This window comes from Rhinolophus ferrumequinum, chromosome X (genome assembly GCF_004115265.2).
Source record: "Rhinolophus ferrumequinum isolate MPI-CBG mRhiFer1 chromosome X, mRhiFer1_v1.p, whole genome shotgun sequence".
In the NCBI taxonomy this organism is placed as follows: Eukaryota; Metazoa; Chordata; class Mammalia; order Chiroptera; family Rhinolophidae; genus Rhinolophus; species Rhinolophus ferrumequinum.
In genome coordinates this window covers 42,961,706-42,979,794 of record NC_046284.1, presented here as the reverse complement: position 1 = coordinate 42,979,794, position 18,089 = coordinate 42,961,706, and the positions used below count along the sequence as shown (strand labels likewise).

The following is an 18,089-nucleotide window of genomic DNA, read 5'->3' as shown; positions in this document are numbered from 1 at the left end:
CAGGGTCATCTGAACTGGCATATGCTTCTTCTCATGAGATTTTACAGTACATCTGTTAACGTGTGTACCTATGAACATAAGAGCTTCTGCCAACAATGAAATAAGAGGGAAAATAAGATATTTAGGATGGAGATTAATAAGGAAGTCAGTGTCTGTGCCTGGTGGGACGTGTCTTTGAGTATGAAACAAATATACAAAAAATAAGGATAACCCTTGCTCTGTATCCTAGACATATATGAGGCACTTGGGATAATCTGGTATCTGATGGTGAATACGAGCCATTCTGGGGACCAGTATTGATATTCTTACCTGCACTATAATAGGAATGTCAGTGGTCCTTCTGTAGAAAATGGCCTGAGTGTCAAAAATGGCATGAACAGTATTCTTTTGGATAGGAGAACGGACTTCTTCCTTTCCACACTTGATGACCAAATATGGGTTCACATCTGGAACAAAGTGACATTTGTTTTTAACACAGTGATTACAGTTCTCTTTCCAGATAGTCAAGAAACTATCTTCCTAAGTCTATTCTGGGACTTTGAGCACAATACCAGGTACCAGAAAGACCTAGGATTTGTGTTTGTGCTTCCCTTTTCTTTTCTATACTTTATAAAGAATATAAAAATATAAAAAGAATATTCTATAGGCCTTGCCCAAAGAAGTTTACATTCCATTCACTGCCACAATTGAGAGCCATCCTGACTTGTCTAGACTGAAAATACCATTGGAGAGAATTATTTATGACCACTTTTTCTAACATACATGCAATAAATGAAACTGAATTTTGTTTTACCAGACACCCCTGCATTTCTTACTTTCATTGGCATACTTCTTCTCCAGGCCTTCAGCGCTGTGAACAGTGATCTGTGTAACTACCTTTGGGTAGCCACGAGCCAGGTTCCAGCAGGACATCTTGGGCATGTCCAGAGTCAGTTCCCTGGAACATCAAAAGGAAGGCACATTATTGATGATGAATGCCTTTTGATGAGGAGACAGGCTTGCCAAAGCAGACATTGTTGCTGAAAAGCATGAAATGCTGAGTGACCTAGCCCATTCCTCCTCAAACATAGCTTACATTTTATGAGTGTGTTTTCCTTTCCCCTTGCTTTAAGGACCAGCAGATAAAGATCAAAGTAGGCAGAACTGGGGTGAAAAGGTAGCTTTAATGGCCCAGCATTCAGAACATAACAGAGGAACAGTGAAGAGTGCCAGCTGTCTTAGAGAAGAGAGTCAGCCAGAGAACAGAGATAAAATATAAGTGGAAAAGCTGAGGCTGTAGGCCTGTTCCCCTTTAATGGCAGGTCAGAGCTTTGAAGTTCAGACCACCACTGGGTAATTTCTCATAACCCCACTTTGAGAAATATTTCTACCACCATCATTTAAGTTAAATCTGATGTGCTTATGTTGTCCCTTTCAGTGTCTGCATAAGGAGAAAGGGCCAAGGTGATTAGGATTGGAGGCAAAGCATAGAATGGGAGTTTGCAGTGCTGGCCGAGAAAACTGAACCTGAGCTGGACAGGCAATTCAGAGAAGATTCTCAGGAGAAACTCGCTGGTGCGGCCATGCTGAAACATGGTTGGGATAAGCACATAGTTGCCCTTCTTCAGGTACTTGCTCAGGAACACTGTGCGTGTATCAATATAGGTGGAAGTCCCAGCACGCTCCTGGATATAGAGGTGGTGAAGGCGGAATTTGCGGTTCATCTCCACCTGGAAATGAAATAGAATGAAATGCTCCATTCCACTCAAGTCATAGTTTTTGTGTTGGAACATCCTAGGTCCTCTTCTTTATTTATCCCTGGACCTTTCTTAATTCTCCTAACTGCAAGCAATCCTAATTTTTACTCCATTTGCCATCATTCTCTCAGCTCCAAATACCCATTCTTACCTTGAAGAGCTCAAAGCCAATGATGTAATTATCAGGTCTTCCCATGCGACGGTAAGTACGTAGGTCCTTCTGTTGCAGTGACATGATGACCTTGTGTCCATCCTCAGGCACAGTGAAGATGTACTAAGGGAGAGGCCACCAGGGAGCTTAGTTAGCATTCCCATTTCAGATAAGCCAGCTCAAATTTTAGGAAAGAAAACTACATTGGAAAGCAGAGACGTGGGCTATTTTCTGGGCTATGACACTGGCCATACAATGAGGCCTTGAATAATTTGTTGACTTAGTAAGTGTAGATCATACTTGATTTTCCCTATAGCATTCAGCATGTATTGAAATAACTTCAATAGAGATAACTTCATGCCTACGTCTTTGATGCCAAAGAGGGTATGCTTTGTTTTAATAAGTTCTTGATGGATCTTGGGTGTTTTTATTATTGTCCTCTTACTTTTAAAAGCTGTACAAAGAAAAATTCCAGAACATATAAAGACAGAAAGTATTCTTATTTAACTTAACCTGACAGTGCAGCGTCCCCCTAGGCTAACCTCCTATTGCCAGCCCAGATATGTTGCTTGTAGAGGGCTGGATCCACTTCCTCAGAGAAGTGATGCTTTGCTACCACCATTTTAGGGTAGCAAGTCAAATCCTGGGAAAAAAATGACCTGGTTCTAGATGAGAAAAAGGAGGTATAATGATGGGGTTCAAAAGAGTCACCTGCATGAGAAAGAGGACACATATAGTAAATGTGCCCTCAAAATAACAGTTAGGCAGAAAAGAAATGAAAAATAATTGAGAAAATGTCTGGCAGAAGATCCTTTCTCTCCAATGTGGGACCATCACAAGGAAGTGGGGGTTGTCAAAGAGCTATATTAGGCAATATGGCCAGGGGAGAGGCAGGTTAGAGGAGATGGCTCAGACTTGATAATGTTGCTAAGATATGTCTCTGCCAAGAGACACAGTCTGACATGCTTTACAAGCATGTGAGCCAATTGCTAGGTATCTTGTTTGACGAATGTTACACAATAGCTGCAAATGGAAGAACTGATGTCAGACAAATACTCCAAGGTGAGCCTGGGTTCCTATTGCCTTGACAACTTGGAGGCAAAGAAAAAGAAATTACTCAAACCTGAGGATTCTGCAGGAAGGTGTCCTGGTTGTTATAGCAGCCACCTGAACGGTTCATCAGGGGATCATCATTCACAGTCCAGCATCCCACTACCGACTCCAGCTCCTTTTGGCCCAAAATGGGGTTGTACACATTGCGGCAGACATTTAGTTCACGAAAGTTGCGGCAAAAGTCCTCTAGGCTCATCCTGAATGGAAGGAGGACAAGAAAGAAATGAAGATGTACTCAATACCTACCCCTGTGGTTCCATGTAGAAGCCACAATTTCCTTAACACAGAAAACTTCTCCTCACCAAAACTCTCCATCATCAGACATAACCAGCCCCAGGTTCTTGCGATCTGCTGCAGTCAGTTGCTGCCATTCTTCAGAACTAAAGGCAAATGAACAAAGGGATAAGCCGTTTTGTCTGCCATTGACTTCCTACAGGAAGCAGTATGCCAAAGAAACAGAATGCATGAGGATTGGGCCTGCTTTATCTCACCTCCAGCTGGGTCCAAGACCCCATGCTTAAGAAGAGCCCACAGATGTCATTGAGCATCAACAGGCCACTAGCAGTCTAAACTTTAGAGTTTGGGAGAACGATAGGGCTTTGGGGATGTAGTAGCCAAACTAGAATGGCACTCACATTTCACTCCAGGGGCCACTCCATTCCTGTCTTCCCAAGGGGTTCCTCAGACGAACCATATACAGCTTCTCAGTACCGAAGACTTGCACAAGTCTCTCTCCAAGACGGATCTTGCGAATATCAGTCATGGTGTAGGTATGGCCCTTCAGTAGACCCCAATCAGTTTCAACTTCTTGTTCTTCTTGATTGGGAGACTGAGAGCAAAAGAAGATACATAAGAGCACAAGAATTGGGAGACCCAAGGCCTGGCTCCTCATCTTCCTTTATTGGTATACCACAGTATGGTTGAAGTTAGTTTTCCCTAAGCAGATAAAAATTTGATCCTGACCCCTAAATTGTCACAGAGCACGTGAAGGAAAGGAAATGAAGAATTTAATATAACAAATCACCTAACCAATTCAGATTCAAATGACCCACAGTACTACATTGATATGAACAGCATTAAAATTTATATGGCTGGTTTACTTCTTGAGCAACAAAGCTATAACTTCAACATCCAGGAACAGAGAGGCATGAGGGATAAATTAACAGAGGCTATTTATACCAGCTCAGATGCTATGTTGGCCCCCAGTGAAATGACAGGTACAAACGATAAAACAAAAAGGGATCCCACTGAATGGGAAAAGATATTTGCCAATGATATATCTGATAAGGGGTTAATATCACAAATTTATAAAAAAACTTACTCAATTCAACTCTAAAAAAACAAACAACCCAATTAAAAAATGGACAGAGGACATGAAGAGACATTTTTCTAAAAAGGACATACAGATGGCAAACAGACATATGAAGAAATGCTCAACATCACTAAACATCAGAGAAATGCAAATAAAAACCACAATGAGATACCACCTCACACCAGTCAAAATGGCTATCATCAAGGAGGATGTCATCAAAATGGCAGAGTGAGGGTAGCCTCTGTAAAGCTCCCCTGTAATTTAAAACTAATCGAACAACAATAACTCCACAAAGGACTCCCTGCACATCAGAAAGGCAAGACGAAGAGGCCCACTACTGAATTCATCTAAAGGTGGGGGCATCGCGCGAGTGGGGGAGGAGGGAAGGGAGAAGTGTGGGGACGGAGCCGCGCGGGAGCAGGACGCAGACCTAGCTCAGTGCTCGGAGCTTGCTGCATCCAGGAACTACCGCAGCTGCGGGACAGGGAAGAACTTGGACTGCTAGGATTGTGCTTATGGCCCACAGGGCTGAGGGAGCAGCATATAACACAGCTGAAACCAACGATCACAGCAGAGACCTCGGAGCAAAGACTGAGGGAAGAAGGCTGAAAACGGTGGTTTAAGCCCTCACTGCTGAGCAGAGAACGGAAGCCTTAGGCAATGAGACGAGCCGCCCCCTTCCGGCCCTCACAGAGCTTGCCCCGCTCCCACCTGCCCGGTGCTAGAAGCAGAACAGTAGCAGTGTCAGATCAAAAGAACAGGATATTTGCTGTTCTGAGAACTGTGGACCGCAGACACAGGTTCGCAGCCCAACTAGTTCCGGCAAAGGGGAAGGAGCTATGGAAGCAGGACAGGCTGTGGTGGTGGTCACCGACATTGCTGTGGGCCACATCTCACAACTCACACAGGCCCTGTACCCACCTATCTGGGGAGGTCCCTGCAGGAGTAAACAGAACTGCTGAAAGATACGAGCTCTAAATCTGGGGCAGGAAGAGCTTTGGAACTTCAAAAGCTCTCCGCATACCCACAGGGACACTGCGCCCTGTGACCCAGGCGAACTATTAACAGAGGAGAAGCCCGTCTCCCAGGAAATCACCCCATTGTGTGAGAAGCTGGAATAGTGCAGAGAAAACATAGCACTACCGTGTGAGGGAGAAAAAAACCACGGCAGTCTGAAGGAAAATAAAATATTCTACCAACAAGTACTGGAAAACAAAAGAAAGACCTCTTCCTATCAACCTGTTGCAGAAGCCACTCCTGTAGATGTCTAGGAAGAGAAATAATAAATCAGTAATTGCCATGAATAACCAAGGCAGCAAGAGAGCTCAGAAAGAAAGTGTTTTCTGGAGACTTTTGTCTATTCGAGGCTATTCGACCACCATCAACAGGGACAATTTGTCTCCAGAAAAGGAACTTAAGGCTATGGAAATCTGTGACTTAAATGACAGATAATTCAAGATTGCAGTTCTGAACAAACTCAGTGAGATGCAAGAAAACACAGAAAGGCAGTTTAATGAACTCAGAAACACAATCAGAGAACAACATGAGCATTTTACAAAAGAGATTGAAATTTTAAAAAAGAACCAAATAGAATTTCTGGAGATTAAGAACTCAATAGAAAAAATTAAGAATGAAATAACCAGTTTGGTTAGTAGAGTTGACCAGATGGAGGAAAGAATCAGTGACATCGAAGACAGAAACCTGGAAATTACACAGATGGAAGAAGAAAGAGACTTGAGACTTAAAAGAAATGAAAGAACTCTACAAGGACTTTCTGACTCCATCAGAAAGAGCAATAAAAGAATAATGGGCATACCAGTAGGAGAAGAAAGAGAGAAGGGAACGGAGAATATATTCAAACAAATTGTTGATGAGAACTTCCCAAACTTGTGGACAGAACTTGATCCTCGAATCCAGGAAGCAAATAGAACACGTAATTACCTCATTCCCAACAGGCCTTTTCCAAGGCACATTGTATTGAAGCTGTCTAAAATCAATGACAAAGAAAGAATTCTCAAGGCAGCCAGGGAACAGAAGACAGTAACCTACAAAGGAAAGCCCATTAGATCATCATCAGATTTTTCAGCAGAAACTCTACAGGCCATGGAGGGAGTGGAACCAAATATTCAAACTATTGAAAGAGAGAAATTATGAGCCAAGAATAATATATCTAGCAAAGATATCCTTTAGATGTGAAGGAGGAATAAAGACCTTTCCAGACATACAGAAGCTGAGGGAATATTCTAATACATGACCTGTACTACAAGAAATACTAAAGGAGGCTATTCGACCACCATCAACAGGGACAATATGTGGAAACCAAAACATGAAAAGGGGGAGAGAAACGCCTGAACCAGAATATGGGAATGGAGAAAGTAAGCATGTTGAAGAAAATGTAACACTCTAAATATTAAACTTTCTTTTACGTACCTTAAGGATAACCACTTAAAAAAAATCCAGAACTGAGAAATATACTGTAATAAAAGAAGAAACAGAGGGATACATCATAGAATACCACCACACAGAAATAATAGACAAAAACAAAAAGGCAAAGAAACAATGGAGACACAGCCTTACCAGAAAACTAAAGATAGAATGACAGGAAATCCTCACATATCAATAATCACCCTAAATATAAATGGACTGCACTCACCAATAAAAAGTTAAAGAGTAGAAGATTGGATCATAAAACTGAGCCCAACAATATGCTGGCTCCAAGAGACATATCTCAGCTACAAGGACAAGCATAGACTCAAAGTGAAAGGGTGGAAATTGACACTCCAAGCTAATGGTACCCAGAGAAAATCATGTGTAGCCATAATGATATCAGATGAAACAGATTTCAGGGTGAAAAAAGATAACAAGAGACAAAGATGGACATTTCATTATGGTAAAGGGGACTATACAACAAGACATAACAGTCATCAATATTTATGCCCCCAGTCAGGGAGCACCGAAATATACCAAGCAACTACTAACAGAACTAAAGGGAGAAATTGACCAAAACACAGTTATACTAGGGGACTTAAATACATCATTGACAGCTAGGGATAGATCATCCAAACAGAAAATAAATAACGAAAGAGCAGCCTTAAATGACACATTAGATGAAATGGACATAATTGACATGTATAGTGCACTTCGTTTTAAAATATCAGACTATACATTTTTTTCTAGTGTTCATGGAACATTCTCAAGGATAGACCATATTTTGGGACATAAAATCAACCTCAGCAAATTTAAGAAGATTATAAACATACCAAACATATTCTCTGATCACAAGGCTTTGAAATTGGATATCAACTGTAAAAAGAAAGCAGGAAAAATACACAAATACATGGAGAATAAACAACTTACTTTCAAAGAACGACTGGGTCAAAGAAGAAATTAGAGGAGAGATCAAAAGAAACATAGAAACAAATGACAATGAAAATACATCCTACCAAAATTTTTGGGATGCAGCGAAAACAGCTTTAAGAGGGAAATTTATATCATTACAGGCCTATCTCAAGAAACAAGAGAAATCCCAAATACATAACCTCACGTTACATCATAAAGTACTAGAAAATGAAGAACAAGTGAAACCCAAGGTGAGCAGAAGAAAGGAAATAACAAAAATCAGAGCAGAACTAAATGAAATAGATAACAAAAGGACAATAGAAAAAATTAACGTGACAGGGAGCTGGTTCTTTGAAAAGATTAAGAAAATCGACAAATCCTTGGCTAGACTCAAGAAGATTAAAAGAGTGAAGACACTAGTTAACAAAATCAGAAATGAAAAAGGGGAAGTTATTACGGACACCACAGAAATACAATGGATCATCCATAGTACACATATAGTACTATGCAGGACTGTATGCCACCAAATTCAATAACCTAGAAGAAATGGACAAGTTCTTAGAAACATATAGCCTTCCAAGGCTGAACCATGAAGAACTGAAAAATCTAAACAGACCGATCACCAGTAATGAAACTGAACTAGTCACCCAAAAACTTCCCAAAAGCAAAAGTCCTGGACCAGATGGCTTCACTAGTGAATTCTACCAAACCTTCAAAGAGGATCTAATACCAATTCTGCTCAAACTCTTCCAAAAAATTGAAGAAGAGACAGTACTCCCTAACTCATTTTATGAGGCCAACATTACCCTGATACCAAAACCTGGTAAGGACAACACAAAAAAAGAAAACTACAGGCCAATATCTCCGATGAATACAGATGCAATAATCCTAAACAAAATTCTAGAAAATCGAATAAAACAATGTATTAAAAAGATCATTCATTACGACCAAGTAGGGTTCATCCCCGGGGCACAAGGATGGTTCAACATCCGCAAATCCACCAACGTGACACATCACATAAACAAAATAAAGGACAAAAATCATATGATTATATCAATTGATGCTGAAAAAGCATTTGAAAATATACAGCATCCATTTATGATTAAAACACTTAACAAAAAAAGTATAGAAGGAAAATATATTAACATAATAAAGGCCATCTATGACAAGACCTCAGCTAATCTCATAATTAATGGTGAAAAACTGAAGCCCGTTGCTCTACGTTCAGGAACATGACAGGGCTGTCCCCAATCACCTCTGCTTTTCAACATAGTGTTGCAAGTCCTCGCCAGAGCAATCAGGCAAGAGAAAGAAATAAAACACATCCAAATAGGGAATGAAGCAGTTAAATTATCACTCTTTGCAGATGACATGATGCTATATATAGAAAACCCTAAAGACTCCTCCAAAAAGCTGTTAGAAACAGTCAGCGAATACAGTAAAGTTGCTGGCTACAAAATCAACGTACAAAAGTCCATTGCATTCCTTTATACTAACAATGAAATCTCAGAAGAAGAAATACAAAAAAAAAATTCCTTTTGCAATTGCAGCAAAAAGAATAAAATACCTAGGAATAAACTTAACCAAGGATGTGAAGGACCTATATGCTGAAAATTATAAGACATTTTTGAAAGAAATTGAAGAAGACACAAAGAAATGGAAAGACGTTCTGTGCTCATGGATTGGAAGAATCAACATAGTTAAAATAGCCATATTATCCAAAGCAATATACAGATTTAATGCAATCCCCATCAAAATCCCAATGGCATTTTTGAAAGAAATAAAACAAAGAATCATCAGATTTGTTTGGAACCACAAAAGACCTCGAATAGCCAAAGCTATTTTTATTAAGAAAAAATTTTCTTAATTTTTATTTATTAAGAAAAAAGAACAATACTGGAGGTATCACACTCCCTGACTTTAGCTTGTATTACAGGGCTACAATAATCAAAACAGCATGGTATTGGCAGAACAACAGGCACATAGACCAATGGAATAGAATTGAAAACCCAGAAATAAAACCACATAAATATGGACAGATAATTTTTGACAAAGAAGCTAAAAACGCACAATGGAGGAAAGATAGCCTCTTCAATAAATGGTGCTGGGAGAATTGGATAGCCACGTGCAAAAGAATGAAATTAGACTACTATCTGTCACCATGTACCAAAATTAATTCAAAATGGATCCAAACTTAAGCATAAGACCTGACACAATAAACTGTGTAGAAAAAAACATAGGTACTAAACTTATGGACCTTGGGTTCAAAGAGCATTTTATGAATTTGACTCCAAAGGCAATGGAAGTAAAAGCTGAAATAAACAGATGGGACTATATGAAACCTAAAAGCTTCTGCACAGCAAAAGAAACCATCGACAAAATAAAGAGGTAACCAACTGAAGGGGAGAAGATTTTTGCAAACAGTGCCTCCGATAAGGACCTAATATCCAAAATATACAAGGAACTCATGCAACTGAACAACAACAAAACAAACAACCCAATTAAAAAATGGGCAGAGGACCTGAAGAGATATTTCTCCAAATAGGACATACAAATGGCAAATAGACATATGAAAAATGCTCAGCATCACTAATCATCAGAGAAATGCAAATAGAAACCACAATGAGATATCACCTCACCCCAGTCAGAATGGCTATCATCAACAAGACAAAATAAGACAAATAGTAACAAGTGTTGGAGAGGCTGTGGAGAAAAAGAACCTTCATACACTGTTGGTGGGAATGCAGACTTGTGCAGCCGTTATGGAAGGCAGTGTGGAGGTTCCTCAAAAAATTCCAAATAGAATTACCGTATCAGCCAGCAATCCCTCTCCTGGGTATCTACCCAAAAAATCTGAAAACATTTATACATAAAGATACGTGTGCTCCAATGTTCATTGCAGCTTTGTTTACAGTGGCCAAGACATGGAAACAACCAAAATGTCCTTTGATAAATGAATGGAGAAAGAAGTTGTGGTATATATACACAATGGAATACTAGTTGGCAGTAAGAAAAGATGATATAGGAACATTTGTGACAACATGGATGGATCTTGAGAGTATAATGCTAAGCGAAATAAGTCAGACAGAAAAAGCAGAGAAACATATGATTTCAATGATATGTGGAATATAAATCAAAAACAACAAAAGAACAAGACAAACAAATGAGAAACAAAATCTCATAGACACAGACAATAATTTAGTGGTTACCAGAGGGTAAGTGAGGTGGGGGGTGGGAGATGAAGGTAAGGGGGATCAAATATATGGTGATGGAAGGAGAACTGACTCTGGGTGGTGAACACACAATGGGATTTATAGATGATGTAATACATAATTGTACACCTGAAATCTATGTAATTTTACTAACAGTTGTCAACCCAATAAATTAAAAAAAAAATCTGAAAAAAAAAGGCTATCATCAATAAATCAACAAAGAACAAGTGCTGGCGCGGATATGGAGAAAAGGGAACGCTTCTGCACATTTGGTGGGATTGCAGATTGGTGCAGTCACTATGTAAAACAGTATGGAGGTATCTCAAAAATCTGAAAATGGAACTACCTTGTGATCCAGCAGTTCCACTCCTAGGTATCTATCTGGAGAAATCCAAAACTCTAATTCAAAAATCTTTATGCACTCCTGTGTTTATTGCAGCATTATACACAATAGCCAAGACATGGAAACAACCAAAATGCCCATCGGTAAATGACTGGATTAAGAAACTGTGGTACATTTATACAATGGAGTATTATGCAGCCATAAAGAAGAAAGAAATCTTACCATTTGCAACAACATGGATGGTCCTAGAGAACATTATGTTAAGTGAAATAAGTCAGACAGAGAAAGAGAAATACCATATGATCTCACTTATATATGGAATCTAAAGAAAAGAATAAGTGAATGAACTAATCAGAAACAGTTTTGGAGACATAGAGGAAAAACTGAGTGTTGCTAGATGGGAGGGGTGTTGGGGATAATGGGGAAAGTGAGGGGATTAGAAAACAGTCAGTAACCACAAGATGGCCATGGGGTTTTGAAAATCAATTTGGGGAATGTAATCAATAATGTTATAAAGATTTTGTAGGGTATCCGATGGACACTTGTCCCATTTGGGAGACCACCTCAGTGAGGATGACCTGAAGCTGAAGCTGAACAATAATAAATGCCAACTATAATTTTATATATATGTATATGTATGTATGTATATACTTACAAGAAGCGGAGTACAGCATTAGGAATAGAAACAGTGGATATGTAATGGCTCTGTGCGATGTGAGAGGGATAGTGGATGGGGGGAAGGGGTTTCACACAGTGTGAGGGATATAAATGATAAACACCTAAGTATTACTTTGTCTTGTGCACCTGAAACTAATAAAAAAAATTTAAAAAAAATTAAAAAAAGTCAAAGCTCTCCAGACTCTGTGCTAGGGCTCCATGCGTATTGTTAGCTTTCTGAGTCCCATAATGGCTTTTTGTGATTCTCCAGAATACGGGTGATATTCTCTACTAAATTTTGTATTTTCCTCTGCCAGAAGTGAGCATACAATTTTTTTTTTTTGGTGGATACAAACCTCAATGGAGCAACAGACCAGACCTCCTTTGGTAAATGTTTTGTACATTTCTCTGAACAGCTTGTACTTCTCCTCAAGAAGCTCAGTGTATCTTCCCTTCTGCACGTCAACAGTTTCAGCCAATGTGCCAGTAAAGTCCACTATGATATCAGTGGTGGTCAAACCATCAAGGGCTTCATAACAGCCAAGTAGTCTGGGGACAGATATGCAGGGTTGTCTTTATAAAATTATTTTTCCAAGTCAAAGACATCTTGTTCCCAAGAATTAGAACAATCCCTTCCCAGCCAGATTATATCCTCTGGCTTTTCTCTAAGTATGAAATGACAAATATTTTGAGATTATAGTCAGAGATTTCTAAGCTTAGGCTATGTTTGTTAAGTACAGTCCACATAGAAACTTCTTTCTACAAGCAAATATTAGACAAGGAGAAAATCTGAGGCTATATGCCATTATTTACAGATTAGCAGCAGGAAGGGGCTCCTAGGAGCAGGTAGGAGGTTAACAGAAACCAGAAAAGCTGATTTCTCTCTCATTTTAGGAATTTTGAAGACCAGTCCCAAGACCAAAGAAATGCCTTGGATTTGACTGAGATCGTACCCAATTGAAACTCCAGGGCTGGGCTGGGAGAGAATGCCAAGGAAATAGGTGGCCTTCCTTTTCTCATGTACTAGTCAACTCCCCTCCTTACTTTGCATAAGCTTTTTCCAACAGAGCATTCCAAAATTCATTCATGGAGGTGGAGAAGGAGAAAACCAGATCTCCATTGATGGTGGGCAGCATGTCATCAATCACCACCTCGGTCCATTCTCCAAAATGCCAGAAACGGAAGCGAAATATCCCAGCATACTTATCTAGTTTTCGAGGATCCCATTCCTGTTCCTTATGGTTGGGAATTGTCTGGAAATATAAGAACATTCATTCAACTCTTATTCACTGGACTATATCCAAATATTAAGGTTACAGTTGACTTCTGGCAAATCCATGTGGCAACAAAAAGCCCACTAAATACATCTGGTTTAGATCTAAGTTTGGAAGTCCTAAGTAGGGCATTTTTTCCCACAACTGTTGCTTTCCCAGTTCAGGTTTGCTGAGGATAGTATTACCATGTCTGTCCTGAATACACACAAGGTGACTGGGAGCAGTCAGTTAGAGATTAAATTATTGCCCACATATAATCTATAAACTCAATCATGAGAAACTGTCTATACATATTCATGGTTGCATGTTTAACCACATAAACTAAAAATCAAAATCAATAAAAATACAAGGCCCCCTGTGATTTCAGTTTTTAAAAGTCCATCTTAGATATTTCATGTAGATTCTATGGAATACAGATTTTATTCACAATTTGAGTAAAATTACATTTAGGAAATTCTCCTCTTTCTATACATTTACACATTAATCTTCTAAAATTATTTTTCTGAAGAAATGTTCCAACTTTGTCCCAAATCAAGTCAACACTTCATTTCCTTGAACTCTAAAATGCCAAAGGAATTTTTGTACTCTTAATAATTTATTGGAACCTCTTTAAGGATCTATTTCCATCTTTACCACATTTTTGGTTTTCCATATCTGTCAATGACTTCCTGGTCCCTACTAGCTTTATACCCCAGTTGGTATAGAAAACACAAGCATGCAGAGCTATTGAGTCAAAGCACTGCAAGTGACAAAAGATCAACTAATATGTGTGACAAAGCATATAGAGTAAAATGTTAATGGTAGAATCTGGGTGAGTATATGGGTGTTTACTGTAAAATTCTTTCAACTTTCTGTATTTGTGAAAATTCTCATAATAATATGGAGGGAATTAACCTAGTTAATACTCTGACTTCAAGAATTTGACAATCTAGAAAATTATGACCTGACTTTTTCTGAAATTATTAAAGAAGACAAGAAGTTAGAAACTGAGTGAGGTCCCACAGGAGAGGGGAATACCTTTGTCCAGTGAGACTCCTGAACAGCCAAACAGGAGAATGCAGAGACCATTGGCTTGTGTCCCAGTCTCCCTTGGATCAGCTGATGGTTGCTGATCTTGCCCACAATCAGATGGGGGTCATCACAGATGTCCTGTGGATAAAACAATTGGCTCTAAGAGTCTGGGAAGTGTTTCCAAAGAGTCAGTGTGAGCTGAGCTAGGCAGGATAGACTTTACAGAAGAGGGGGGGTAAAAGATGCTAGGACTTCTGCAGGTTGGGAGGCTATGAGGAAAAACACAAAGCAGTAGATCATCTAGACACAGGAAAAGGGTAATGTGGGGAAGTGGCAGGAGAGGTGAAAGGAGAGGATAGATGAAACGGGATGAGACATGAGACGTGCTGGTGGGGAGTTCTCAGATATAGCTATCACTGAGATGTGGAAGAGTTTCACCACAGCAGTAAGCTTTAAAGGAGAACTAGGAATTAGCACATTATATTATGATCCTATTCACCAGGATGAGATTTTTCTGAAGCACCTGTGCTTGAAAGGGTGATTAAATTTAAGCGACAAGGGCTGATGGAGGTGAACATAAATTCTTCTCCCTCTCTAGGAAAATGATTTCTGAGACCTTACACAGGAAGGCCTTTCCTAACATAAAGCAAAGGCAACAGTGGTCTCCATGGCAATTATATTTTTCCACATCTTTGGATGAATATAGATAGCAATAGCACTAATAGCAGGTGGTAATAGACCGCTCACAGGAGCATTTCAGCAGACACTCTTTCCCCACAGCGGATGTTCTGAGGGAACCTGGAGAGAGTGGGGATGGTATTTGTCTGGGGTGCATGTGTGTGTCTTCCCCAAACGTATTATTAGTGGCACCACTCCCACTGTGAGTAGGAAAATAAGACCCAAGGAGTACAATTATAACAAAATGTGATGAGGACACCGTGGAGGCATTTTCAGAGTATAATCAGAGCCTACAGGATAGATCTCCAAAATTTACCTGGTGAGTAGATTGAATAGCAGTGGTAACACTCAAGTTGAAGCCTTAGGAATGACTAGAGTTAGGCAGTTGGACACGGGAGGGATATGGAGACGTAATCAGTAGAGAGATAAGCTTGGACAAAGGTATAGCTGTATACATGACACCATACAATTGAAGACATGATTGTGTGACTCAGAGAGTATCAGCACTTGCAGTGTTCAAAGGCAGGAAATATCAATGAAGTCAAGTACCTTGACATTCTACTTACACAGCAGAAACAAATCCTAGTCTCAAATGGAAAGAATATCTAGGCATATAGCCATTTAAAATTATTAAAAAGAGACAGCTATATTTTTCTGGTTTTCAAACCTCTTTTTTTTTTTTAATGGACATAATTCTCCTTGATGAAGAGAATGAAACATTCCATCTCTTCTTTAAAAGCCAAAGCAACTCTGGAAAAGAATAAGCATTCTGGGCAGGGACAAGTCCAAACTAAAGATTAAGTGGGCATGCCTCTGCCAAAATAAGAGGGCTAGATGTGTTGTCAGCTTTGATTTTCTGTTTTGTTTTTTTTTTTAAATTAAAGTTTATTGGGGTGAAAATTGTTAGTAAAATTACATAGATTTCAGGTGTACAATTCTGTATTACATCATCTATAAATCACATTGTGTGTTCACCACCAAGAGTCAGTTCTTCCATCACCATATATTTGATCCCCTTTACCCTTTTAAATGCATATCTAGTGTTTCATTACCTTTGTGTCTTAGGAGAAGACTTCTATCTTACTAAATGTTTTTGTGGATTGGGAGCTGCCTGTTTTTATACTTATTGAACATAAAGCAGGTGTGTTGGATGAACTAGATCCTATTATTCTTTCTCTTATTGTTTCTTTACACTTTCTAAGATGAAACTAAACACAGTTTTTCCTTTCTGGGTCAGGTGTTACCATTTTATTTGGCACAAAATGTAAAGTTATACAATTAATTCTTGGACTTAGATGATGCATATAATAGTTTCCTAGGATGGAAAACAGTACAGTGAACACTGACGTGTGAAAAAGTGTCTTTTAAATTATTAAGGTATATTATTGGTTTGTTTTACATAGAGTTATTAATGGTTGGGGTTACATTACAGTGTCTTGAATTTATACAAGGCTTTAATTTCAAAGCAGGGATCTAGGCTCAGCCAACACTTTTGGCATGTCAGCTTCTATTCAAGACATAAAAGGTCACATAAATGAGCAAAAAGACATATAAACAGAAGTCAAATTGAGGAACCAGGTAATTATTCTCCCATTGACTTAAGCTGACCATATAGATATAGTGTGTGTGTGTGTGTCTGTGTGTGTGTGTGTGTGTGTGTGTGTGTAAAGCTAAGTGTAATCATGACAGAATATAAATTTGGACAAAACACCCACTGTACTTTCCATTTACCCTTATAAACTGGACCATGTCCCAGTTTTACGTCACCACTTTTTATACGTGAAGGATGACTACTTAACAGTGGGTTCTAAAACATGATAAGTTAACAGTTTATAGACTATCAAAACTGGAAGGAATTTTAGAGACTATTTAGTCAACACATTTATTTTACAAAACAGATTCAGAGAAGGGCAGTATCTGGACCCTCCACTCATTCAGCGAGTTAGTAGACCTAGGATTGAAATGTTAGGTTCTTCAAAACCACATACAGTTATAGAAAGAACCTCAAGATCTAAGCTGGTCCATCCATTTGGCTTTAGGTTTATCAATGCACACCACATAAAAGGTAATACTGTGCAGCTTTTCAAGGACAGAGTTGTAGCTACCACTCTCAGTAATCCATCCCTGTGTTTTATGTCTCTTTGCTTAACCCTTTCCTAAAAGCTTGGCATCATTCTGGAAGACTTGCTTAAGCCATGCCTTAGCTTTTGATTCCAGGCTAAATATCACCAAAAGGCTTTAATTTCCTCAATTTAAAACACTAAATATGAATCGATCTCTTTTGAATGTCAGCACCATGATGTGAAACACGAGAGCAAATCTTTATTAAGCCACATTTCTACCTCTTTAAGGAAGTGAAAAACTCAAAAGCAGCTAAGAAGCCAGAAATGGTAATGAGTCAATACAAATCTAACAGCCAAATGCACATTTTGGTTACAAATTTGAAAACAATGAAATGGCCAATTATTGACTTTTCCCCTAGTTTTGAACAACTGGGTGTCTTCCTTTTGGAGGTAAGTAAGTAAGTCTGGAGTATTTTTTCTGTAACTCAAAGCTGAGATGCTGAATGCAGATGGGACATTTCAGCCCAAGCTCTGCTGGAATGGTAGGGAGTGGAGTTGGGGGAGAGGTCACAGCTCACAGGATGGGTGGCTTGGAAGGGAAGGGAGATTGCTGAGCCCCTAATAGCTCCCAGCTGTGTTGGCACAGTTAACATGATCCTTGAACTTGGCTGTTTGTGAAGGCAAAATAATTTTTAGGGGGAAACACACACACAACTAGAAAGTTGAGCACCAAGAGTAAAGCCAGGAATGATCCCTACATACCCTGATCCCTGACCCAAAGCCTTCCAAAGAAAAGCAAGTTCTCTAGGAAATATATTCCCTTAGCTGAGCATTGAGGGACCCTCCCATTGTCCTCACCTCATCTCCCTTCACAGATATCTCTGGGGGGGAGGGAGGCATACAATTACAAGTCTTGGAACCCTGCATTTGTCACTCTATGTGACTTCCTTTCTATTTAGCGCATCTACATCTCTAGAAATTTTTTAACATAGATAGAATTTGATGACAATAAACACTGTGGTACAGGGTAAACCTGAATAACCAGAGTAAAATGAAAGACTGACTAGAAAACCAGCAAACAGAAGAGTAGAGGCACTTTCAAAAGTGTTATGTGCAATCCAACAGTACTGGGGGAATGGGGGTATGGATACCTACAAGTGAGGCTGGCCCTGCAATAGGTATATTATGACTAAGTCCAGG

At 39.3% G+C, this 18,089-nt stretch overlaps 1 protein-coding gene across 1 annotated transcript in view; it reads right to left on the bottom strand.

Moving 5' to 3' along the window:
• The window catches only part of CAPN6 (calpain 6), a 31,072-nt gene that overhangs the window by 1,924 nt on the left and 11,059 nt on the right, over window positions 1–18,089 (bottom strand). The window contains exons 3-12 of the mRNA XM_033120181.1: window positions 14,155–14,286; window positions 12,908–13,116; window positions 12,220–12,412; window positions 3,636–3,829; window positions 3,303–3,380; window positions 3,011–3,197; window positions 1,888–2,010; window positions 1,507–1,709; window positions 816–937; window positions 310–446 (exon numbers count right to left, since the gene is read on the bottom strand). Coding sequence (XP_032976072.1) covers window positions 310–446; window positions 816–937; window positions 1,507–1,709; window positions 1,888–2,010; window positions 3,011–3,197; window positions 3,303–3,380; window positions 3,636–3,829; window positions 12,220–12,412; window positions 12,908–13,116; window positions 14,155–14,286 — 1,578 coding nt within the window. The remainder of the gene's footprint in view (window positions 1–309; window positions 447–815; window positions 938–1,506; window positions 1,710–1,887; window positions 2,011–3,010; window positions 3,198–3,302; window positions 3,381–3,635; window positions 3,830–12,219; window positions 12,413–12,907; window positions 13,117–14,154; window positions 14,287–18,089) is intronic.